This window comes from Botryllus schlosseri, chromosome 7 (assembly GCF_051294905.1).
Source record: "Botryllus schlosseri isolate E-star chromosome 7, Bs_hap1, whole genome shotgun sequence".
Classification (NCBI taxonomy): domain Eukaryota; kingdom Metazoa; phylum Chordata; class Ascidiacea; order Stolidobranchia; family Styelidae; genus Botryllus; species Botryllus schlosseri.
The window spans coordinates 12160075-12183805 of NC_137242.1; the positions used below are offsets into that span (position 1 = coordinate 12160075).

General features: G+C 41.0%; 1 protein-coding gene across 1 annotated transcript in view; it reads left to right on the forward strand.

The window, feature by feature from the left end:
• The window catches only part of LOC145442215 (uncharacterized), a 49048-nt gene extending 27698 nt beyond the window's left edge, over positions 1-21350 (forward strand). Inside the window, exons 5-7 of the mRNA XM_080320120.1 lie at positions 471-584; positions 12054-12207; positions 20914-21350. Coding sequence (XP_080176246.1) covers positions 471-584; positions 12054-12207; positions 20914-21154 — 509 coding nt within the window. The 3' untranslated portion in view covers positions 21155-21350. The remainder of the gene's footprint in view (positions 1-470; positions 585-12053; positions 12208-20913) is intronic.
• Positions 21351-23731: the final 2381 nt, after the last annotated feature.

The window sequence follows — 23731 nt, forward strand, 5'->3', positions numbered from 1 at the left end:
ATGATTGATGTACAGACGCTAACCATTCTCTTGGTTATGTGAATGCACACTGCACAGTGCTTTTAAATGAACTTGATTTTTGCTGTATTTACTTATCAACCATAATTTCATTCAATTTCCAAGTTTTTGCGAATTCAGTAATTCTAATTCTAATGTAATTCCGAAAAAAACTGTGTAGCTCTAATTTTAATTCTAATCTAATTTGGAAAAAGCTGTGGAGCTCTAATTCTGATTCTAATCTAATTTCAAAAGGCTGTGGAGCTCTATTTCTAATTCTAATATAATTTGTAAAAACCTGTGTAGCTATAATTCTAATCATAATCTAATTTGAAACGCTGAAAATTTTCTAGTTGTCCAAGTCTGCCTTGAAGCCCGCCGCCCCTGGCGAAGAGCCAGAACCGCCAAGTGGCTGCTACGCCACTGCCGCCATGGCCTGTCGGAACAACTTATTTGATTCTAAATTATCTCAGGGTGTACTTATGGAGAATGGGGAGCCTGCTCTGCTTTCTGCAAAGGAACACAATCTCGAAATAAAATCTGCGCTGGAGTAGTTGCAACCGAGACGAGGGATTGCAACACGGAAGGTCAGTTCTATATATATTCTTAATCGATTTTGTTCCGCTTTTCCTGTTACAAGCAGTTAATTAACAGATATTTATAACCTGTCGAAGTCACTTGAACTGCACGGCAACATTCCTCCTCGAAATACATTATTATATTCTTTATTCACAGTAAGAAACTGGTCAATACACACATAATCCGGGGAGCAACCTGCACCCAAAGGAAAATGGCGAGATTGGAGTAAATTTTTTTAAATTTCAGTAATGCAGTCAAATTGTTATTCCTATGCAATACATGGAGTCTAAGTCAGATTACAGAATTGCAGTAGATGAAGAATTTGCAAGGGTTACAGAGCAGAGGTAGAGATGATTGAAAACGAAGAATCGAACTTACAGAAATGATGCTGTGATTCACTAGTATAATTTTAGTCCAGTGGTGCATTCAACGCCTTCCGAAGAATATGCACATTATTATTATCATATTCTTTATTCACAGTAAGAAACTGGTCAATACACACATAATCCGGGGAGCAACCTGCACCCAAAGGAAAATGGCGAGATTGGAGTAATTTTTTTAAAATTTCAGTAATGCAGTCAAATTGTTATTCCTATGCAATACATGGTTATTATTATTTTATATTCTTTATTCGCCGTAGAACTGGTAAATACACACATAATCCTGGAAGCAACCTGCCCCCAAAGAAAAATGACGAGATTGGAGTAAATTTGTTAAAATTTCAGTAATACAGTCAAATTGTTATTCCTATGCAATACATGAAGAGGTCAGATTACAGAATTGCGGTAGATCAGTGGTTCTTAACCTTGTCCCCAGCGCCCCTCAAGGGGCGATTTGGATTCTGAAGGGAGCGGAAACGCTCAGGGGGCGATATGGAGGGGGCTGCGCTCAGAGGGGCGGTATGGGGGGCGCTGAATAAAAATCTAAGTATAGATGGTGCAGTAGGGACATAAGATTAATGAGTTCTTATTGCACATTTACATTCGACAAAATTTGTCAACTCTCGTAATTTTTCGTCGGAGCGCCACATTTATTCCGACGATGTTTGAAGTGTGTTATTATAATTGATGTTGAATGAATTACACGTACTTTTAGGTCGCAAATTCCCCCTTAAAACAGTTCCGTCAAGCTTGTTTGGGCTATTCTCAACAACTGTTTCGAATTAGGTATTGTATCCGCTGCAGCTCACAGCCTGTCGAAATCGAAAGAGGTAGTGTACCACTTTTGAGAGTGAGAGCCCTTTGTACATTAAAGATGCTTTGAAACGGTTTGGCGAAAATGATTAACTAAATATACTTATATTTTGGAGCTATAGAAAATTAAATCGTCAGAATATTTATTCGCCATATCACGAAGGATCATATTGTTTAGTGTTGTGACTTGTGACCCACAACAAGTCACACAAAGCAATAAAACAAAGCATATTACAATTAACTTCCCCATATTGCCAATCGCAGAAGTGAATTCGGGATGTGTACATCGGTCTCGAACCAAATGGTACTAAAATAGGGGGCGGCAGACCACGGAAATTTTTGAAAGGGGGCGCTGGAGCAAAAAGGTTAAAAACCACTGCGGTAGATAAAGAATTGCCAAGGGTTACAGAGCAGAGGTAGAGATGATTGAAAATGAAGAATAAAAATTACAGAAATTATGCTGTGATTCACAAGTGTAATTTTAGTCGGGTGGTGCATTCAATGCCTTCCGAAGAATATGCACAGTGCTGCTGGACCATGTCGAATCGAACGTTATCCGGGATCTGTTGGATATGTCTTATGGGCTTTTGCTTACGACTCCTGTAGCGCCAATGACTATTGGTACAATGTTTATCTTGCAACGCCACGTTTTCTCACATTCCATTTGAGGTCTGCATATTTCGATTGTTTTTCTGATTCTTTTTGTAGTATATTTTGATCAGCTAGGACGGCCAGTTCAATTGATAAGCATTCTTTTTTCTTTTTTAGTTTGATTATCATATCCAGGTGGTTGCCCTTGATTTCGCGGTCAGTTTTAACTGGTACATCCCACAGAATTTTCCCTCCATCGTAAATATCCCTCCACCGTAATTGGAGGGCCTTGCGATCATAAATTGTGTCGTAACCTAACCCACTATTCGTGGAACCCTGACATAGGTAACTACATGAGTAATTAAATGGGTAGAAGGCAATTCGCTTCCGTGGGTCCTTCCTACTGAAACTCCCATTTCCCTATATGATCATGATCAAGCATTGTTGTTTTCGGCATATGCAAATCTAGGATTGGGAGGCCTTTGACACCATGTCTGCAGACATGTCCCTTGGTGAAACTATGTCCCTATTGGATAACGTAACACAATCTAGCAGTGATTGAACAATGAACATGTTAACATTTTTAAATTGCAAGTGGAAGCGTGAATGGAATTTGGTATATACACATTGAGCTAAATGCAGCCTGGGTCATATGCGTGGCGACTGCATGGTGTCACAAAATGTATGATCAGTGACCACAGGAAAATGCCTGGTCATTGCGCTAAATCCAAAAGTTAAGGCTCTCTATCACAAATTCCGCATTATGCTGATTACTACTTGAGCCCTACTTTTGCGTGTAGAGGTCGTCTACTTCCTAATCGCTAGATATCATGTATTTCCCAATCGCTGGATTGATCAATGCACATATTGACCGTAATTCCGAATTTAATCACTGGACCTTTGTGCCTCGAGCCTGAGATTTTTATTCACACTTCATGCAACCCTTGGAAAGTAGTCTGTGGACCCCCGAAGGAGTCACTGGCCCTAATCTAGGAATCATGCTTTTCACCAGACCTGGGCAAAGTGCGGCCCGCGAGACGTTGCTTGGAATTCAAAACATAAAACTGGGTTTTTGAATCACTAAAACCATGGGCTCTATTAAATGAACAGGAAATAAGTTCACTTTGAGGCCTGGTCATTAATATGCCGCTATTACGCTGCCTAGTGCCTACGTACCTGCCATGCGTAATCCAGATTCAAAATAAAGGCAATGTGGCAATGTGGCAAAGTATGAGTAGCAATTGAAGTCACAAGAAATCACTCTTTCCGTATAGTTTAGTTCAAACCTTCTTGGTTTACATTGTCACATTACGCATTATACGGTATGTGTTTCGTGACGTGATATGTTTCCCAATCCCTAATTCGTAAAACAAGTCAATCAGTTCTCGCGATTACTTTGACTCGTCATATCTATCACTCATAAAGGATTAATGGGCATGCCAAAAAAAGAAAACCGAAAACTGATATCCAAAGAAGGTTTATAGATTTAGAATTTGGAGCACTAAATATTCGCATACTGGAGTCAGAGGTAAACGCGTAAACCCATCCTTTCGGTTTTTGCCGATCATGTCGCCGAGATGCAGGATTTTAATTACAGTCGGTCTTATGACAAAAGCACGAAACACCTGATCAAGGGAGGGCGAAGTTCAGAAAAACTGCTAGCTTCGCTCAACATAAAGGTTATTTAAACCTGCACAGTGCACACTGCTCGTAAAGCAGCGACCAATAAAATAAGCGATGAAAAGATAGTGACGCTTTTCACATTAAAGCCTTTTGCGTCACACCATAGCATGCATATGAGAAATGCACAAACTTAACATCCAAGAAATATTAGAATGATGAGAAAAAAATAAAAATAAATCGTCGACAGAGGCATACACAGGCATATTTGAGTGATCTGTAGGCACACATACAATTCGGAGACATAACCACTACGAATTCTGAGATATAAACATTTAAATAAAACGCCTTGTTTCCTTGACATATTGAATGACATGATCCAACATGCATTCATTAGTTAATAGGTCTACTGTATTAAAAAGACTGTCATTATTAATATAGCGTTTCAGATTTGCACGTTGCCGTACATAATTCAAACAGTTCATTAGATAATGATCGACGGTTTCGGGCAACGAACATTGTTCACATAGAGGAGAATCATTGCATCCAATCTTATGCAGGTGGTAGTTGAGCCGACAATGGCCTGATCGCAACCGAAACAGAACGATTTGCTCTTTTCTCGATGCTAAACTTGGTAACATCTTGTAAATCGTGTCTTTGATGAGCTTGTACTGACTTCTGGTGTCGCTTGTCCTGTACAGTTGATCCCAGTTGTTTCTGCACGAGTTCCTAAGGAGCGAGTACGCATCCCCTACGGAGACGAAGTCCAATTGTTGACGGGGCGGTGTTTCTGATGCTGTAGCGCTTCTTGCAAATTGGTCGGCGATTTCATTGTGCTGAATACCACAGTGTGCTGGAATCCACACAAGTGATACTGTGACCTCGCGTTGTTTCAACTGGTGTATCTTCTCGACTATCTCGGTAATGAGGAGAGGAGCTGCGAAATTGAAATTTGCCATACACGTTAATGCGCTCAAGCAATCACTGAGTATTGCCACTCTACTGTGGGTATTATTCAGCACCCAAGATAGGGAATCTGAAATAGCGATTAGTTCGGCTGAGAATACTGAAAAATAGGGCGGCAATGAATTTGCAGACGTACTAATATTTGGAATATGATAAGCGTATCCACACCCTGTCTCAGTCTTGGATCCATCTGTGAAAATCTGAGTGTAGCCATGATATGTAGAGAATATATGATCTAATGATACAGATTTTCTGACATCGGGGGGATATATCTGGCGTATTGAGTGGCACAAAGAAAGGTCCACATTTGCTGTTAAAATTGTCCATGGAGGAGTCGTCGAGATTTCGCTTCCACAAATCCGTAGTTGGTCGATATCAGCAACCCTAGATAGGATATTAAAGGTGACGAACCGTCTATTTAGCAGACTGTATGTTTCTTCCCACGAGCTTTCGAGTATATCATTGGCCAGATTGTCCTGTTGCGTTTTTAGATGGTAGCGATACTTTGAGCATTTCAACGCATGTCTATTTTTCAAAGACATGTCATTGCATTCGGCCTCTAGGACGCATATCGGCGTGCTTCTCATAGCCCCAGTGCATATTCTGAGTGCCTGGTTACGTAATGTCTCGATTTTTGTTAAATGCGTCTTTGGGGCGAAAAAGTACGCTTCCATACCATATTCTAAGACAGATCTAATAAGAGTTTTATATATAACTAACAGTGTTTCTTTACATGCGCCCCATGATGTGCCACAAAGCATTCGCATAAAGTTAATTATCTTCATACATTTGTCAGCAACATAGGTTATATGACGTTGATAAGTCAGTTTACTGTCAAAATAGATACCGAGGTATTTGAATGAGTTCACAAACCGTATTGAATTTTCCCCCACATAGATCTCGGGCATTGTGTATTTTCTTTTCTTTGTGAATAAGACGGCCTCTGTTTTTTCGACAGATATGATAAATCCACATTTTTCGCACCATCTTTGAATCTTGTTGAGATCATCCTGTATTCGGTTCTTGAGATCCTGTATCTGTAGCGACGTCTCCCAGATAACACAGTCGTCTGCATATAAACCAAATTGACAAAGCAATGTTGAGGGTAAGTCATTAATCATTATTGAGAACAAAATTGGACTAATTACACTCCCCTGCGGTATGCCATTCTCTAATACAGGGGTGGGCAAACTACGGCCCGCGGGCCGCATGCGGCCCGCAACACCGTTCTGTGCGGCCCGCGAGAGTCTAAAGACACTTCTTAAAAATATTGATAAAATGCGTACTAAAAATCGAATTATTGCAGGGACTTGATTAAACTTTTTCTTAGTACATGTCACCATGATAATTCTAAGGCAGTGGCTCTCAAACTGGGGTCACGCCCCCTTGGGGTCGTGAAAGCATCTGAAGGGGGGCGTGAAGCTGAGCTCAACTGAAAATTTTTTCGCGCTTCGCGCGATTTTCATCCGATCCATCGATTGCTCTGTATTTAGTCTGAATTTCATAAAATCTCTCATCCACAATCCACATTCGTAACCATCCATGCCAATAAACTATCCGTTAGGTTTTCTAGCATCCTGGTTGCGTTTTGTTATATGACGATATGGGGGTATGCGAAATCTTTCACCATCATAAGGAAGCGGGCGTGTCTTAAAAATTTTGAGAACCACTGTTCTGAGGTAAATACTTCATATATTACTTTCTTTATGTTTTACTTTCTGGAGCGACAGCCCGATCTCAAGGCCCACGCAGTTTGAAAGGTTTCAATTACTAAACATCTCAGAAATTCTAAACGACATGATTCGGATCACGAGTATGATTTCAGATTGGCCACTACAATTTTAATTATTTCAGTGATGTGCTTATAAAAACGATTCGTGCGTGTCTTAGGTAGATTCGTTCTCTATATAAGTAAAATTAGGGTATTTATATTTCATCTACACATAGTAGAAGCGTGTTTGAAGCTAACATAGTTATGATGCTGTCAGCATTGTGTGTTCTGGAACTGAACCAAATGTGGAATTGGTAAATCTATGAACAGAGCGCTGCTCACAGATTTAAATTTCAATCCTGTTTTAAGAATCGGGACAACCAACAGTCCGACATTCATCTCTATATATTCACAAATTGGTTATGGAGGTTGTCGACCAGTCCATGAAATCTCGCCACAGTTTCTGACGCGTGTACGATATCACCACAGCAATGTCTGGCTTGTTTTAAATAAGCATATATATTATCTCCATGTCCTCAATATATAATGAAATTCCGATGTTGTGTTTTGGTTTATAATCCCAATTTTATATAGTGCGGCCCGCGAATGGATTCAGATGTTGAATGCGGCCCGCGAGCTCAAAAGTTTGCCCACCCCTGCTCTAATATATACCTTTCGGATAGACTCGCGCCTACCCGCACTTGAAACGTCCTGTTTTGGAGAAAATTTGCTATCCATGACAACATGTAACCGGCGACACCCATGCATTTCAGTTTGAAGACTACTGCTTCCCGCCAGACCATATCATAAGCGCGCTGTATGTCGAGGAATACTGCGAGTACGAATCTTCCATTATTGATAGCTTTGTATATATCATCGTGCAGCCGCATTACATTGTCCAGTGCTCGTCTTCCCCGTCTGAAACCACATTGCGACGAATTCAACAGTTTGTTCTTCTCTAAGTACCAATTAAGTCTAGTCGTTATCATCGTTTCTATTATCTTGCAAAAGTGACTGGTCAAGGAAATCGGTCTGTATGAATTGGGCGACGACACATCCTTATTCTGTTTCGGTATAGGGATAACTATGGAATGCTTCCAGTCTTGCGGTATATCCCCTCTTATCCATGAAAGGTTGATAATATTCAGCATATTTTCCAGTCCTCCAGTAGGAAGGTGTTTGAACATTGAATAACACAAGATATCAGCTCCAGGTGACGTATTCTTTTTTCCGTTTATCGCCATCAACAACTCCTTCATGGTAGATAAATCATTAAGCTTATCATTGCTTTCGGTATTTCTGGTACATTCTGGTACTACCAGTGGGATACTGCGTGTAAACGTTGGCGAAAAATTACTGGAACTGCTTACTTTTTGGAAAGTCCGTGCAAGAACATCGGCTTTCTGTTTGCTTTCCGTGATATTCCTACCATCAATCTTTAACGTTGCTACTGACGTGTTATTCGATTTATCAGAGAGAGATTTAACAACCCTCCATACCTGTTGGAAATTGGCTTTATTACCGAGATTATCGCAATACGAAGTCCATGATTCCCGTTTGCATGCTAAAATTGTTCTTCTGCACTCAGTTCTCATTTTCTTGAACTGTATTATGTCGGTAGGATTGAAGGATCTTTTCATTTTGAGAAACGCAGCTTTTTTCCTTCGGACTGCCCTGGCACATTTGTCATTCCACCATGATTTGGGTGCCTTCCTATAGCTTCGCGTCATTGGAATTGAGAGGCTTGCTGCATGCACAATCCTCTCCGAGAAATCCGCTACCGCTTCATCAACAGAACTGCAGAAGTCGACAGTCTGCGGGTACGTGAAGTGACTGCTGAAGCTATACCAGTCGGCTTTCTTGAGAGACCAGTTTAGAGGCCGTAACTCTACCCTCTCTGCACGCGCCATAAAATAGGTTGATACGATAAGATGGTCACTTCCTAGGAGATCATCTGTTACTGATGTGTTACATTTATAGGCTATGTCAGATGATGCAATGCATAAGTCAATGAGGGACCACCTCCTGATTGCGTTGATAGCGATGTTCACGTGAGTTGGCATCGTGGTGTTCAAGATGACTAGGTTAAAACGATCCAATGAATCGTACAGAATAGCACCTCTTCTATTTGCCCTATCCGATCCCCAGGCCTGGTGATGGGAATTGAAGTCTCCCACTATGATAGATTTTGTTGCTAGTTGGTTCAGAAAGACGAAATCATTTTTGTTGAAGGAGAGTCCGGGGCTATGTATACATTACAAATCTTGTTACCAGCAACAACGATACATAGAACATCGATTGGTTCAGGCGCAACAATATCGACGCAGCTATGCGGAATATCCTCCCTGATTAGGATTGCTAATCCACCACTGCGTGCAGTTTTGTCCTTTCTGTATAGCTGATATCCATCAAATTTCGGCTTATATCTTTCCACTAAGTGCGTCTCTTGCAACACAATTATGTCTGGCGGTTGTGCGAGCTCGCCAATGTATCTCTTAAACTCCGGCAATTTTCGATAAATTCCTCGGCAATTCCATTGTAAAATATGGATTCCGTCACTGCTGAACATTTTGAGGTATTGAGCTGAGCATATTCTTCAGGGATTCAGTGTCAATGGCCACGCTCAACCATTTTTTTGTAGCAGACGAAATCAGGTAAGACATATCTACAGCAGCGTCGGACCGACTGGCAAGTACCGACTCGTTCACTATATCTGTTAAGAAGGCGAAAAACAAAAGCGGATGAACACCCGCAAAGAGTGACTGCAAGTTCGGAACGTTGTCGCTGCCTTCCCACGCGGCGGAACTCGCCGACAAATGACTTGGATTGCAATCGTTTCCACGTGGTTGGGTGGGGATCGTAGAACTGCGGGTTCTGATACCTTCTTGGTTGTGCTCTTTCACAACCTGTGGTTCGCTAGAATCTTTACCAACATGGCTTGAGCATACATCCGCATACGTTTCATATCTTGTCTTTGCTTCTTTGTACTGTACATTTTCCCTTTCGCAGATAACTTGGATTTTTGCTTCTCTTTTGTACGCAGGGCATCCCGCATATGCTGCACTGTGCGTTCCATTGCAGTTTATACAATTTCTCACCGACGAGTTAGATGTTTTGTACTCATGTTCTTGACTACCACATCTAGTACAAGATTGCTTTCCTCGGCAGTACTTACTGGTATGCCCGTATCTATTACATTTATAGCAGCGAAGCGTTGGAGGGTTGTACGGTCTTGTTCTAAGTGATAGGTATCCGATGAAGACTCGTTCAGGTGGTGTGGGAGAATCAAACCCCCGTAATATACAATAGCTTGGCTCATATCCTTTGTCCGTCCTTGTTTTCAGTCTCTTGACGAAAGTCACTCCATACTCTTTCAGATCTTGTCGTATTTCGTCTTCAGTTGTCTCAATGTCGATTCCATATATAACTGCTCTGGAGTTATAGACTTTGCTTTCCGTTTTGTACATCACCGCTTTGACTGGTATATTGACCTTTTTAGCAGCGTCAGTTAAAGTGTCTTGTTCAAGAAGCTTCGTCAATTGCTTTTTACTCTTACACGTAACTAGGAGATCGCCAGACGGCATCGCTTTAATCGTTTCGTAATCACCAATGGTGTTGTGCAAACAGCTGTGCACCTTTGTTGGGTGATAGAACTTCATCGATCTACCCAAAACTTGTAATACAACCTTCATCTCTTCCTCAACTACCTGTAAGCTAGATCTCAATTTTGCTGGTGGACAATTATAGTATCCCCGTCATCTGTCGATGTCCTGTCAGGTTTGCGTTTCATTGAAGTGTTTTTGGTCCAAGATAAATCCACAATATCCTGTGAGGAATGTGACTCTGCATCTCGCGATGCGAGAGTCAGAGCAACGTTGAGGTAGGCTATAGCTTTCTCTATATCACGGCCTGCAGATAGTCGCTGAAATTTCGCCAGAGTTAACGGATTCGCGGAGGAGCTGCAACAACGCGTCCGTTCACCGCGCCGACCTAATCAGACCCATATACATTTGAATGCAGTGGTTCTCGAACTGGGAGACGTGAAAGGATCAGAAAGGTGGCGCGAAGTCGAAGTTTATTGAAAAAATTTCGCGCATGGCGCGACATACCCCCAGCTTGTAGTTTTACCCTGTGTATTGTCCGACTTTGATATTTCACAATTCTATCATCAACAGCCATAATCTGCATTGCCATCAAACTATCCGTTGGGATTGCTAGCATTCTGGTTGCACTTTTTTAATATTTTGTGATATCATGATAAGTGGGCGTGAAATTGTTCGCTATCATAAAGGGAGGCGTGCCTAAAAACTTTGGGAACCGCTGTTTCAGAGTCCTAATAGAAGAAAGAGTATAGGGCTTTAAAGAGAGTTAAAATGTATCATGTTTAACATTGTTTCGAATCATGACAGCTAATGGGTATTTTTTTTAATTAATCGTCAGTTTCTCATCACCTAATATCAACACATTCACTGAGCAGCATTTATTAACAATGTAATTTAGAAAAAAAATTAAAATACGCTGGAGAATATAGCTAAATTTTTTCATTCGGCCCGCCATCGTATATACTTTTCTCATTTGGCCTGAGGAGGAAAATAATTGCCCACCTCTGCTTTACACGCTTGTCTTGTCGCTTCATTGAAATTCCTGTCAATTCTTATTGACATTTCTCCAAAAAATCTATATTTTCAAAAAGCCTTATTTTTGGTATTTTGGTTCCCGAGATTCCCAAAATAACCCTGCCTGCCTAAGATCAATGGTAATTTAGGCCTAAGCCCGTCATTATGCATTAGGTTTCTGCTATCGCCGATTAGTCCAGAGTTGCGCATGTTCAGAAGTCACTATGCTCGTCAGGCTTTGGTATAACTATAGGATCATAGGAACCATTATTATAGGAGTCGAGATCGGATCGCATCGGAGTTTAGGGTAATATCGTGTGAGAGTCGGCGTAGTTGGTAAATCTACCGCCATCGGTTTGAGAGACCCGATTCAAGTCCCGGCAACAGTACGTTTCGAAATGTTAAAGGTTGATCCGGGCTCCTCTTCCTCTGTGTCGCTTTTCTAACAGTGTCTAAATAGACAAAGCGCAGAAAATGACCCGGTTAAGGAGGAATGAAAACAGTGTGAACGAAAAACCAAGAAAATACAACCGAAAGATCAACATAGAGCACAGGCATTTGGCCAACGGTGGATTTTAGATTTAGAGTCTGTACTTGACAGTTTCGGCATTCTCCTATCCGTTCATGACATCGAATTGGATATTGTGTACACTGTACAGTGTACCACATTGAATATTGTGTGTCTTGTGCGAAAAAAAAAACTGAACCCGTGATCACAATTATGATAATATCCACACTATCAAAGATTTCATCTGTTATCATGTACGATTTTCATCACAGTTGGATTTCTCTCCAATGGGTGGTACCGAGCAGCTAACTGCTACGATTATCGGCTCAGTCCAGAAGAGTTGAACTTTGACGACGCAGAATCAGCGTGCGAAGATCTTGGAGCTGAGCTCGCTTCAATTGGAATGAGAGATACCGACATTAGACGGTTTGTTTCGGACTGTTTATGTTATTGACATTCTTATGCTACCCTGACGTGACCGCCGAACGTATGCATTTATTTTCATCTTATATTTACGGCTATTGGCTCCCCGCCGCAGTTTGTCTGTTTTTTTTTTCGTTTTTTTTTTTTGGTAATTGCAATAGAAATACTGTAATTACCAAATATGATGCAGCCTCTCTCCCAGCCGATGTAAATCGTGGAAATAAATATGGTTTCATCATAATGTAAAAACAAAAAAATATAATCCCCCCTACGTCTATGCAGTTCGGATAAAGTATGCTAACGGTATTAGCAACTTGTCGTCAGAGGCTCCTATTCGAGCTAGGGCAATTTTTTGCTGAACGTCGAATCCGTATGGACGTTACTACAATTATAATTATAGGTGCATATAGTACAATATCAAGCAGTGATCTACGTGAGGGCTCTCCAAGGGTGGTCCCTACTTGGCCCACACAGCAAATCCATTGTTGATATCTGGAATTAAAGCGTGACTGACAAAAGCATTGTCACGCTAATTAGCAATCAGTGTTGGGATGACTCAAGTCATGACTTGACTCGAGTCAGACTCGAGTCACCTTTTTCGTATGACTTGACTTGACTCGAGTCACTTTGCAAAAATGACTTGACTTGACTTGGCGTATCAGAAATGTTGATTGACTAGTGACTCGGAGCCAAATTCACGAGTCAATTTCAAGTCATCAAGTGATCGGTATCGATAAAAATCACTGTATCTTGCATGTGTTCGAATTGTTCGCGAAACACTGACGGTGTAACCCGTGACAGCGACCAATCATGCAATGACCATTCCTTTTACTGAGCCTACATTGTTCTCCACAAATATATTGACCACAAACGAAGTTATCGGAGCTTACAGGTTTCGTTGTCGTAAACTAGTAATAAAGTAATTTAATAGCAAATATCTATCTCTGTTCTTTGTTCTTATCTTACACAGACAAATTGAATTCGAATATAGTTTATTTACTCGTCAAACATTGGTGCAGGCTCGAATGTATCACAGGAATATGTAGGTGGGTATTGTACAGAGATGAGCATGGATTAGGATTAGGATTTGAATAAACAGGATTTGTGAAATTTTGTCGGATTTGGATTGGATTAGGATTAGAGATTTTTTTCTGAACGATTAGGATTTGGATTGGATTTACCGATTTTCTGGCAGATTGATATGTCGTGTGGTGAATGGCGACATACTTTATTCAGATCAGTTATTAATGTGGTTTTGGTGCACTACACTATATGGTACACTCGGTGAAAATGAACATGAGAGGTGCAGCCAGATGCTAAGTTATCTGAAATCAAGAGAATCATTGGTTGTGAAATGAAAATTTCCAATCCCTCCCTTGAATAAATTGGCATTTTTTCTGAATTTCAAGTTGGAATCGGATTAGGATTGGACATGGACTTGAATATGAAAAAGTTATGGATTAGGATTTGGATTTGGATTTGAAGCTGCGGATTTGGATTGGATTAGGACATAGAAATTCCAAATCCGCTCATCTCTGGACTATTGTATTGCATCTTATCAATTCGTTTCTCTTTTCCATATTATCTATTTTGGCTGCTAAGTAAAAACTCAGGCTATGCAACTACTCAGGTACTTTAACAGTTCTTCCTATGTGTGAGCGATAGAAACGTCTTCTTGCGTGTATATTTAGGAACTCGATATTCGTTCATCGGTTCAAAATCAATGACAACTCAATCTGTATTTCAAACAGCTAGAAAAATGCGATGACGTTGACGTAATCATGTCTCATGCTTCGAAAAGGCAACTTGACTTGAATTGTGACTGGACCTGACTTGACTCGACTCGAGTCACCTCCGAAAATCGAGTGACTTGACTTGACTCGAGTCACTTTCAGAAATCGATTGACTTGACTTGACTCGAGTCAAAATGTGCAATGACTCGAAGGTAGTGACTTGATCCCAACACTGTTAGCAATTTTGTGTGCGAACCGGCCGCAACGTGGGTTTGGGACAATTGTAGTTAAGTTGTAAACCAATGCCATGCTCGTTAACTCGTTTGTTAGAGCTTATGGAACTAAACCCGTGCTTTTAAAATTTTTCAAAAGCAATGGTGGACGCAGTCCCGTAACAGCCACACCCCAAACTAACGAATGGAGGGGGGCGTGGTCGAAAGGAGCCCAAAATTATTTCGTAAATGAACATAAATTATACGGTATTTTTTTGCAGATCTATTAAAATTGAAAAGTTTCTTCGTGCTACTCAAGATTTAAAGTCTCCAAAAGACCTGATCTTAATAGTTCAACCCCCTAAATATTTAATGTCATTTAATTAAGGAAATAGGTGACGGCCATTACTGCGTCAAGACAGAATAAGACATATGTTCGGTTGAGTTATTTAAAAAAAATGACGCGTTCCACTGACCGTGGCATTCTTCTGTGGGTCATTTTAGATGAGATCTGGGCAAACTGCGGCCCACGACGAGATTCTGAGGGGCCCGCGAAATACCGATGGGAATTTTGACTATAAAACTAATTTTTAATGGTAATGCAAAAAAAACTAAAACCATCAACTGAACCAGAAAGGCGTTTACTTTGAAGCCTGTTTCGTGTGTGCAGAGCCTAAGTTAGGCTTGTTCATAATTGACCGGCTTTCATAAAGTCATAGTTTCCAGTCCGTTTCCCATGCCTTATGCCGTAAAAATATATTCTAGCTACTTTTTTCTGTAACTCATCCCTTGCATCTGTGTGCTGTGCATGTTGAGCAGGAAGTATATCGGCGGAAAATAGGGGTTCCCCTAAGATTTGAGTGCCGCGATTTTACTGAGTCTACTAAAAGGCCATATAGGCAGCACCGTAACTGCCGCACCCCAAACCCCCCAATTGGGGGGGGGGGCCGAGCTCGAAGGGTGCCCAAAATTATTTCGTGAATTAGCATAAATTAAAGAGTATTTTTTTTAAATTTATGCAGCTTTTTTAAATTTTTTTCGCGCTGCGCGCGATGTCAACCTGCCAAACATCTTCAATATTTGTACTCATCCTCCAAGAAAAAACAAGCAAGATTTATAGAAATAGACATATCGGCGTTGGTCATTACAGCGCCACGACGCACCAAGACATATAACGATTTAGGACATATTACATGCGACTCCAAGAAGTGTGCCAGAACGATCGGCAGCGCGAAAACTTTGGCCGAAAAGGACTGCCCTTACGCTGTCCGAAAACTTCGTTATATATACAAAATACATATAGGTTTAATTGTCAATAGGCGCCTAAATGACTGGCGCCAAATGTTCCTGTCTTGGCAATCTGAACCTCAGAAGACAAATACCATCCCGCAGGGAAGAATTATATGCCAGTGAAGAAATACCAATTTGAAATCGTCTGCGTCTTTTAGTTTAGTACGTTTGGGCTATTCTATATTTTTTGATATAGCAGACAGGAGGTCACGTCACGTCACATCATGTAACGAAGTCATACCAACGGGTCCGCCCGCCCGAAGATGTTTAATTATTATTTACGGGCGCTACAGTTTCCGGTAAATCTGATAACGTGAGCAGAGAGGACAAGAAATTGATAGCAATATATATGCAATTCCAGATCTTATTGGCCGCTTTTATCATGAACAGGGCTGGGCACAATGATTCGAGTACTCGAATCAGAATCGAGTATTAATTTTAATGATTCGAGTCGAGTAGTAAAGGACGATTTTTTTGAGTACTGAAATTGTACTCTTCTCGCCACTGAATGCTAATTTATCAACGAGAATTATAGTTTCGATACTAATTTTCACTGTGGAAGCCTTGGAACCTTGATTTGCTGTATCGTAGCATACGAAACATATGGTACAAAGCTACGAAGGTTACTGGATGTAGCACATTTCCGAAGTCATGATTATCCCACAACATCATGACCAAGTGAAATGAAGTCGGTATGGTCGAAAAAAATACCAAAGTATCATTTATGAGACGGATAACAGGCATTAAATTATTTGTGGTGACATAAGAGTTAGATATTTGAACTTTGACGTATTATATTAAGTCATGGCGTCATAATGGGTGATACTAGATTACTGGACTCGACTCGAAGCATATTACGTGATTCAAAATCGAATCACTCCGGTACTCGATTTTGCCCAGCCCTAATCATGAGTTATCGAAAATTTTCGCGCCTAGCGCTGGCTCACTAGACAGTACGACTAATTTCGTGACAAAAGCGAACAATGTGATGGGGGAGGGGGCGGGTTATCACCCTATCGGAGCCAAAGACCCAATTTTTTTGAGCGGGCTGACAAAGTGCTGTTTCATTCCTGCCAACGGGTGTACGCCCGATAATATTGACCGGTTCAATCATGGATTATATAAATTTTTCGCGCTTCGCGCGTCCAGGCGGGAATATCTGACTCACTAAACGGACACCCAATGTAGATGACAAGTAGCGGCAAAGATCGGATTGCCAAAGGGGGGTCTGGGGGGCGAAGCCCCCCAGAAGTTCGGTTTATCACCGTATGGGGGGCCCTAGACCAACGTTTTGGGGGGGGGGCTGACGAAGTGCTGTTACGGCCCTGCATATAGGTTAGGGTTTAAGCAGCTGTTGTGGTTTGGGGTGATGCAAAACCTCACTGTAGATATTGTTCTGAGTTCAGGACACCATTGTCATATTGCAGACGGCCTTGGAAATCCTAAAACTTACATAAAACTGAGCATCATTTTGCACGATTCATTATGTAAAAGAATAGAACTATAAATGCACAATGGTATGTACACAGCGTGGTCGGTATTTATGTTATCATACGTTCTGATGGATCTTGACCATTATTCACGAATTCCCAAGCACTCATGGAATGCGGATACTAATGCCATTCTGAAACTGGAAGACTCATCCAGTGGTGTTTCACAGCTATACCACCAATGTGAACCAAGTTTCCGTCTCAAGCAAATCAACGATTAAAAACCTGGCATAGATCTCTGTCGTTTATTTGGTTTACAGTGGCTTTCAGAGTAGTAAATTTAGATGGATGATTGGATAAATATTGTTCAACTTCAAAATCACTGCTATGGGGGGAATCAGCTGCTTCTGAGTTCTTTGTGTGTTTACTTGGCCGGTTGCTGCTGCGGTGCACCTCTAGCAGTTCAGTCTTTCTCTTGATGCCCGAGTTTAGCACACAATTCTTCATCTTTTGCGCAAATCGTTCCTAATCAGGGATTCCCGATCATGGTAAAATGCTATGCCGTTAGATTTCATTATCATCTGCAAAACGTCTGTTTCCTTCAACTGTCCCAGACCTAGGACATGTGGCAACGTCACAAAGTGACTTAATAGCTCTACTGCGTAAACTATGGGATATAGCAAAGGAACCCCTGAAGCAATTTCGAAAATTGATGCAAAAATGCTCATTTGAGACGATTAAAGAGCTATAAGACATAACCTCCTATCATGATTAGTGAGGTCCCAGATTAGGAACGATTGGCGACAAGGGTAAAGTGTTGAAAGTTAAAATAAGACAACAAGAATAATACTGAACATAACTAGACGATAGCCTGCACCAGCATGAAGTAAAGTAGGTGACCTTACAGCTGGAGCACATCTATATCATATTCACAGGCACCAGAAGTCCCCATAACAGTGATTTCGAATAAGCACAAAATGCACAATATTCATCTTTGATCATTCATCTAAATTTGTGACTCTGAAAGCTGCTGTACACCGATTCACAGACAGATACATATGTCAAGTCTTTGATTGTGTATTTGATTGCGACAGAATCATGGTTCATATTGATGCTATCATTGTGAAACACCATCAGGTCGAGTATTCCAGTGTCAGAAAGGTATAGTGATCCGTGTTTCATGAATGCTCGGGAATTCGTGAATGGTAGTCAAGATAACCGGCAAAGATTTCAAGATTTCGAAAAATCAATCCATCTATCCACGTGATTGGTATTGCATTTTCGTCAAATTAATCCATTTCTTTGTTACTGTCATTATTTGTACGTTTGTTTCCTTATCCCATTCCCCGTTATGTTCTTACGTTCCATTGAATATTAGGATATTTACAATGTCGCGGTGCAATTGGATGGTACATTTACAGTTTGGTAAGTTTTAGGTAAGTTTGAGGATTTCCAAGGCAGTGTGCATTGTGTTTTGTATCACCCCAAGCGACAACAGCTGCTTCAACCCTGATATATATGTTATTTTAATAGGTTAGGTAATATTTTAGGTGGAATCCCCCATTTTCAGCCGATTTTCTTCCAGCTCAACATGCACACAGATGCAAGGGATAAGTTACAGAAAAAAAATAGCTTGAATACGTTTTATGGCTTAAGGCATAGGAAACGGACTGAAATCCGCGACTTTTTGAAAGTCGACCTATTCTGAACAAGCAACAACCCTATAGCCTGCGTACGTCGTATGCGTATTCCATATGCAAAATAAAGTGAAGCATGGTTGTGTATATGCGGTGACAAATAAAGACAAATTCTGACGACCCGCGAAAAGCTCTTTGGAATTTGGACCAGTGGTTCTCAACCTTTTTCGCCTCGCGGACCGGTAAAATTTTAAAAAATGTCTGGCGGACCGGTGAACTGTCAAAATTGAATTGAAGCCAAAATGTAAAGTATGCAACCGTTTTTGGCAATTATATGATGCTAGAGAGTGACATTTGGAGGGTTTTGATCGTATTTAATAATATTAATGATGGCATCCATGTGATTTTATGGTAGTGACTCTGCCAAGTCGAGGTAATATTGCCTTGTCCAGATAAACGTGCTACCACTGAGAGTCGTTTACAGTCTTTCGCGCCAAAGGCCGTGGGTTTAAACGGCCGCGCCAACTCAATACCGATCGACAATATCAAGAGAAGAAGCGTATCGGAGTCGAACCAAGCACCTTGTCATGCTACCTTGCTCATTGCCCACTGCCACCGCAGACGCAGGCTACTCCGGCAACTGCGAATACAGTGCGTGCCGCAAGAAAACACATTACACCAGCTATACCGGCCATCCGCAGATCCGGGCCGAAAAAGCACTTCGTTTAGCCCACCCCCAAAAACGTTGATCTTGGGGCCCCCACAGGGCGATAAGCCAAACTTCCGGGGCTTCGCCCCAAGACCCTACACTTGGGTGGATGTTTTCACCTGTACTTGTAATCACATCCATTCTACTCAGCGTAAGCAGAGAGTGTATGTAGCTTATCGCGACAATGGCGACAATTTTCGATCATTCACGATTGAAGCGCTTTTCTCGCGGTCGAATTTTAGGCCCAAATTTCGGAGTCGCATATGTTAACCTAAACTTCATTATGTGTGGATACGTCGTGCGGCAATGGCTGACGCCGAAATGCCTATAAATCATGCGTATTTCTCGGAGAAGGGCACCTAATAAGCAAGACATTTAGGGACACTAAATCGTGCAAAGCCCGAAAAGAAATTGAAAAATGTTGGAAAAAGTTTCAAATAACACGATTTGATTTATATTCATTTGCGAAATAATTTTGGGCCCTTTTCAAGATCGGCCCCTCTCCAAATTGGGCGGTTTGGGGTGCCCCAGTTACGGTCCTGCACAAAATAAATGAATCGAAAACCAATGATCAAACTGCGCTGCTTAGCGATGAGTGAGCTAGTATCTGTTCTGTATTTGTCGCTCGCATGTCGTCAAATGAAACGTCTTGCACTTTAAGAAAAATCGAACACGTTTCTAGCCCTAATGTTACCTCACGAAGTTTTGAATCAGTTCAAAATTAGATGTTTTACTTATTTTATCAAAGGACAAGCCTTCAACATTGCATCTTGAAATTAAAGTATAAAATTGTAATATTCCTCGCGGATCGGCAGGAATGTCGTCGCGGACCGGCACTGGTCCGCGGACCGGCGGTTGAGAACCACTGATTTAGACCATAAAATCAATTTATTAATGTTAATGCGTGGACTAGAATTATAGGATGCATAAACCTGACCCGAAATGCGTCTACTTTGAAGACAAGTTTATTTATGTACCGTGATTACGTAACCTACGAACGTCGTATGCGTAATTCAGGTTCACATTAGAGCCGATATAGCAAAGCATGCCGTAACAATTGAAGATATAAGTCACTGTTTCTACATTCAGGTTCAAATCTTGTTTGTTGCCATTGATTGTTACATTAGGAATTGAATGGTATGTGATATAAAAAGTTACGTCATATGTTTCCAAATCCCAATTAGTAACGTAATGCAATCAGTGCACGTGATTAGCAGTCATCCTGCCTCACAAACAATGTTATGTCACGCAATGATAGGTGCGGCTGAAGGCCGACATTTCAACAAGGCACTAAATATTTGTTTATTGAAGTCAGCCGTGAACCGGTCTTTTCAATTTATGATGAGTACCAAGCAGTTATCCGTGTTTAAGAAATATGATATGAATCGGCATTGTGATAAAAATCAGGCAGTGAAATACATACACTCGGCTGATGCGGTAGACGTGCTAGCGAAGATAGCAAAACAGCAAAGCTATTTTACCAGGCCACACAGAGCTCGGGACGCAACATATTATTAACTCATCCACTTAGCAGCATGTGTTAACAATGAAATTCGCTGCTTTCAATTCAGAAACAAAGCTAGACGACTTTTGTCTCGGCCCGCCAGCGTGTATTTTATGCTTCACATTTGGCCCGCCGGGAAAAATAATCGCCCACCCCTGTATTAGATGAAAGGGTCATAACTAAACTTTTTTCAGAGAGGTCACAACTGCGTTGCACGTTGCCGGTCAGACAGTGTTTGTATACATCGGTCTCGAGAGGACGGGTACAGGTTGGGAGTGGTTGGATGGCTCTACAACCGTACCAAACTTTTGGGACGTGAGCGAGCCGGATACAGCGGGGCAATGTGCTGTGTTGGTTAGTGGGAACGCTGAGAGCGGGCACGATGCCAACTGTGCTTCTGCTTATAATTCTTACTGCGAAAGACCAGCCACGTGATTTCGACGGGATGTTGACACCTTTGATATCCAATGCCCCGCACCTGCGAGTGGTAGCGCAATGGAACCACCTTCTGTATCTTACCGAATTCAGATATATTTTACATCAGCGATTTGAAACCTGACCCGAGTCTGTATTCTGTGTAATTGCTGACTGTTGCCGGCATTCGTATACAATAAATAAAAAATGGAAAGAGACCTGTGCGTTGATTACACCAATGGGTTGCGAGTTCGAATCCGATCGAGATCGACTCCAGAATTCCTACCGAAGTGTTTGAGGTTTATCTAGGCTCCTCCTCGCCATCTGATCCCCGTAAGCGTTGTCTAAAAAACTAGAAATGGGTCGTGCTACAAGTGGTCAGACACAGAATAATAATACAACAGAATATCGGCCTGATGTAACATCATCAATGAAATCGAAACATCCATGACTGCCACTAACCAAGACATCAACAGTTTTGAATATTGTTTAGAAGCAAATAAATAGTAACAAGTAATCGAAGCTGATTGTTACCACATGAACCATGGTATTATATGGTCAACAGTGGGTGCAGTGGATGCAGCCTGACCGGACCATTATTTGACAAAATAGCGATTGGGTTCCGCCTGATTGATTCGGACAATCGAATCGAATAAATTGTATAGGTGAAGGCAGGTGGCATAAGTAAAGCAGGGTCCAATTAGAATACAGTCGTCCAATTGCGAGCGTTCCATGTTAGTCCTAAACAAAGTTTTTGGCCATGCTGTGAACTGGTGACAAGCTTGTCATCAGGGACATATTCGTTATGATCGTTGTGACAATGCATGCGAATGTTGGTGAAGCTGAAGCTATGTAGATCAGGACCGCGAAGTAATTGAGGGGGTGGATGAAAAATGCTTCTATGAATGTGCTTACTGCACATTCCTATCAAAAAATGGATAGCCTAATTGAAAATACATACATTCACTTAAATAATATCTCGAGACAGAAAATAGGATAGTGGCATAGTGCTGAAAGAACATGATACAAATGTATATCATGACCAGCGGTGGTCAGTAACGAATACCTCTACTTTTTTGAAGTACTCAAGTAGTTTCCCTCTACTTCTGGTACTTACTCAAGTAGATAGAAATTTTCGCTACTTCTTTCGTGGTATTTTTTGATCTACTTACTTACTTTTCGCTATTTTCAGTTTGTCAAGTAGAAGTAGTGTAAACCTCAAATTAGCAAGAGAATCTGGGGAATTCTCGGGCTGTTTTCACGGAGTTCTGACTATTAGTTTTAAGAAAATTTAAGTCGAACACAGAATTTCCGTCGCGCTTCACACAAAGTAGATATGGAGTTACACATACGTTTTCACGAAAGTGAATATTATTTAGGGAGCAGGTTGTGTGGCCCCTTTCGCACTGCATTGTCGCCCATATGACATATTTCATCAGAATAAATATGGCCCTACGTAACGTTTCAAACTATACCGTTTCGCAATCTAGCATTTACCCATCACCAGAGGTGGTCAAAGTAGTCAAGAAAGCTACTCAAGTAGAAGTAGAAGTAGCGACGAAGAAATCTACTCAAGTACGAGTAGAAGTACTTCTTCCATGAGCAACCTAAAACTACTTGAAGTAGGAGTAGAATTGACTGACTTTAAAAGTACTCAAGTAAGTAAGTAGTTGTGAAAACGATCCTAATTCGTTCACATGGATTATAAAGAGGTGCAAATTGTGCTATGCGAAAGCTGACGAGCTTGATTCATATTGATGCATATACTAGCAGGTATCCAATTTTCGATAGCATAAGCATTCGTCCACATCATGGGATGAAAATGATAGTAATGATATGGAAATGCGATACTAATCCTTTGGTTACTCAAACAGCACGTTTTAGAAAATATCATGGTGTTGCGCACTCCCCCATATTATAAGGCCTGCAGTTTAGTCGAAGAGCAATACGGAGATGTTTCGTTAGTTGCGGTGTAAGCACTTTGTGCGATTATTAAACGTTAATAAAAAATATGGTGGACCCTGAAAATGCTATATTGTGTAGCTTTATTTCTGAAGGCATTACTACACTTGTTTTTATACTTCAAGATGTACGTTATCCAGACAAAAGAACTGATATTAATTAGAAATCAAAATATATGGTACTGGGAATTGAAAATGAAATATAGATCTAAAGACGGAACATGTATTTAATGTCTTTAGTCCAGAAAGTTTCGAAGGTTGGTATGCTAAAACAGCTCTAAAACTAAAAAAAAATCAGAGTCCACTTTTCCAGATTAGGACACGCCATGGACAGCTAGATTACGGTATGATAAGTAAATGCTAGATTGCGAAACATCAATTTCAAGCGTTATGATAAGCCATATATACTGTGATGAAATATTTGTTATGGCGAAGGGCGACAATGCGGTGTGAACGGAACCACGCCAACCCGCTACCTAACTTATATTCACCGATACTTTCGTGAAATCATACTGGATACTCCCCATTCACTGCGCGCGAACCGCAACAAAAATTCTGGGCTTAACTCAACTTTTATGAAAATTAACTGTCGATACTCCGTGGAAACATCCCCGAGATTTCTCAGGCTTTCTTCCTG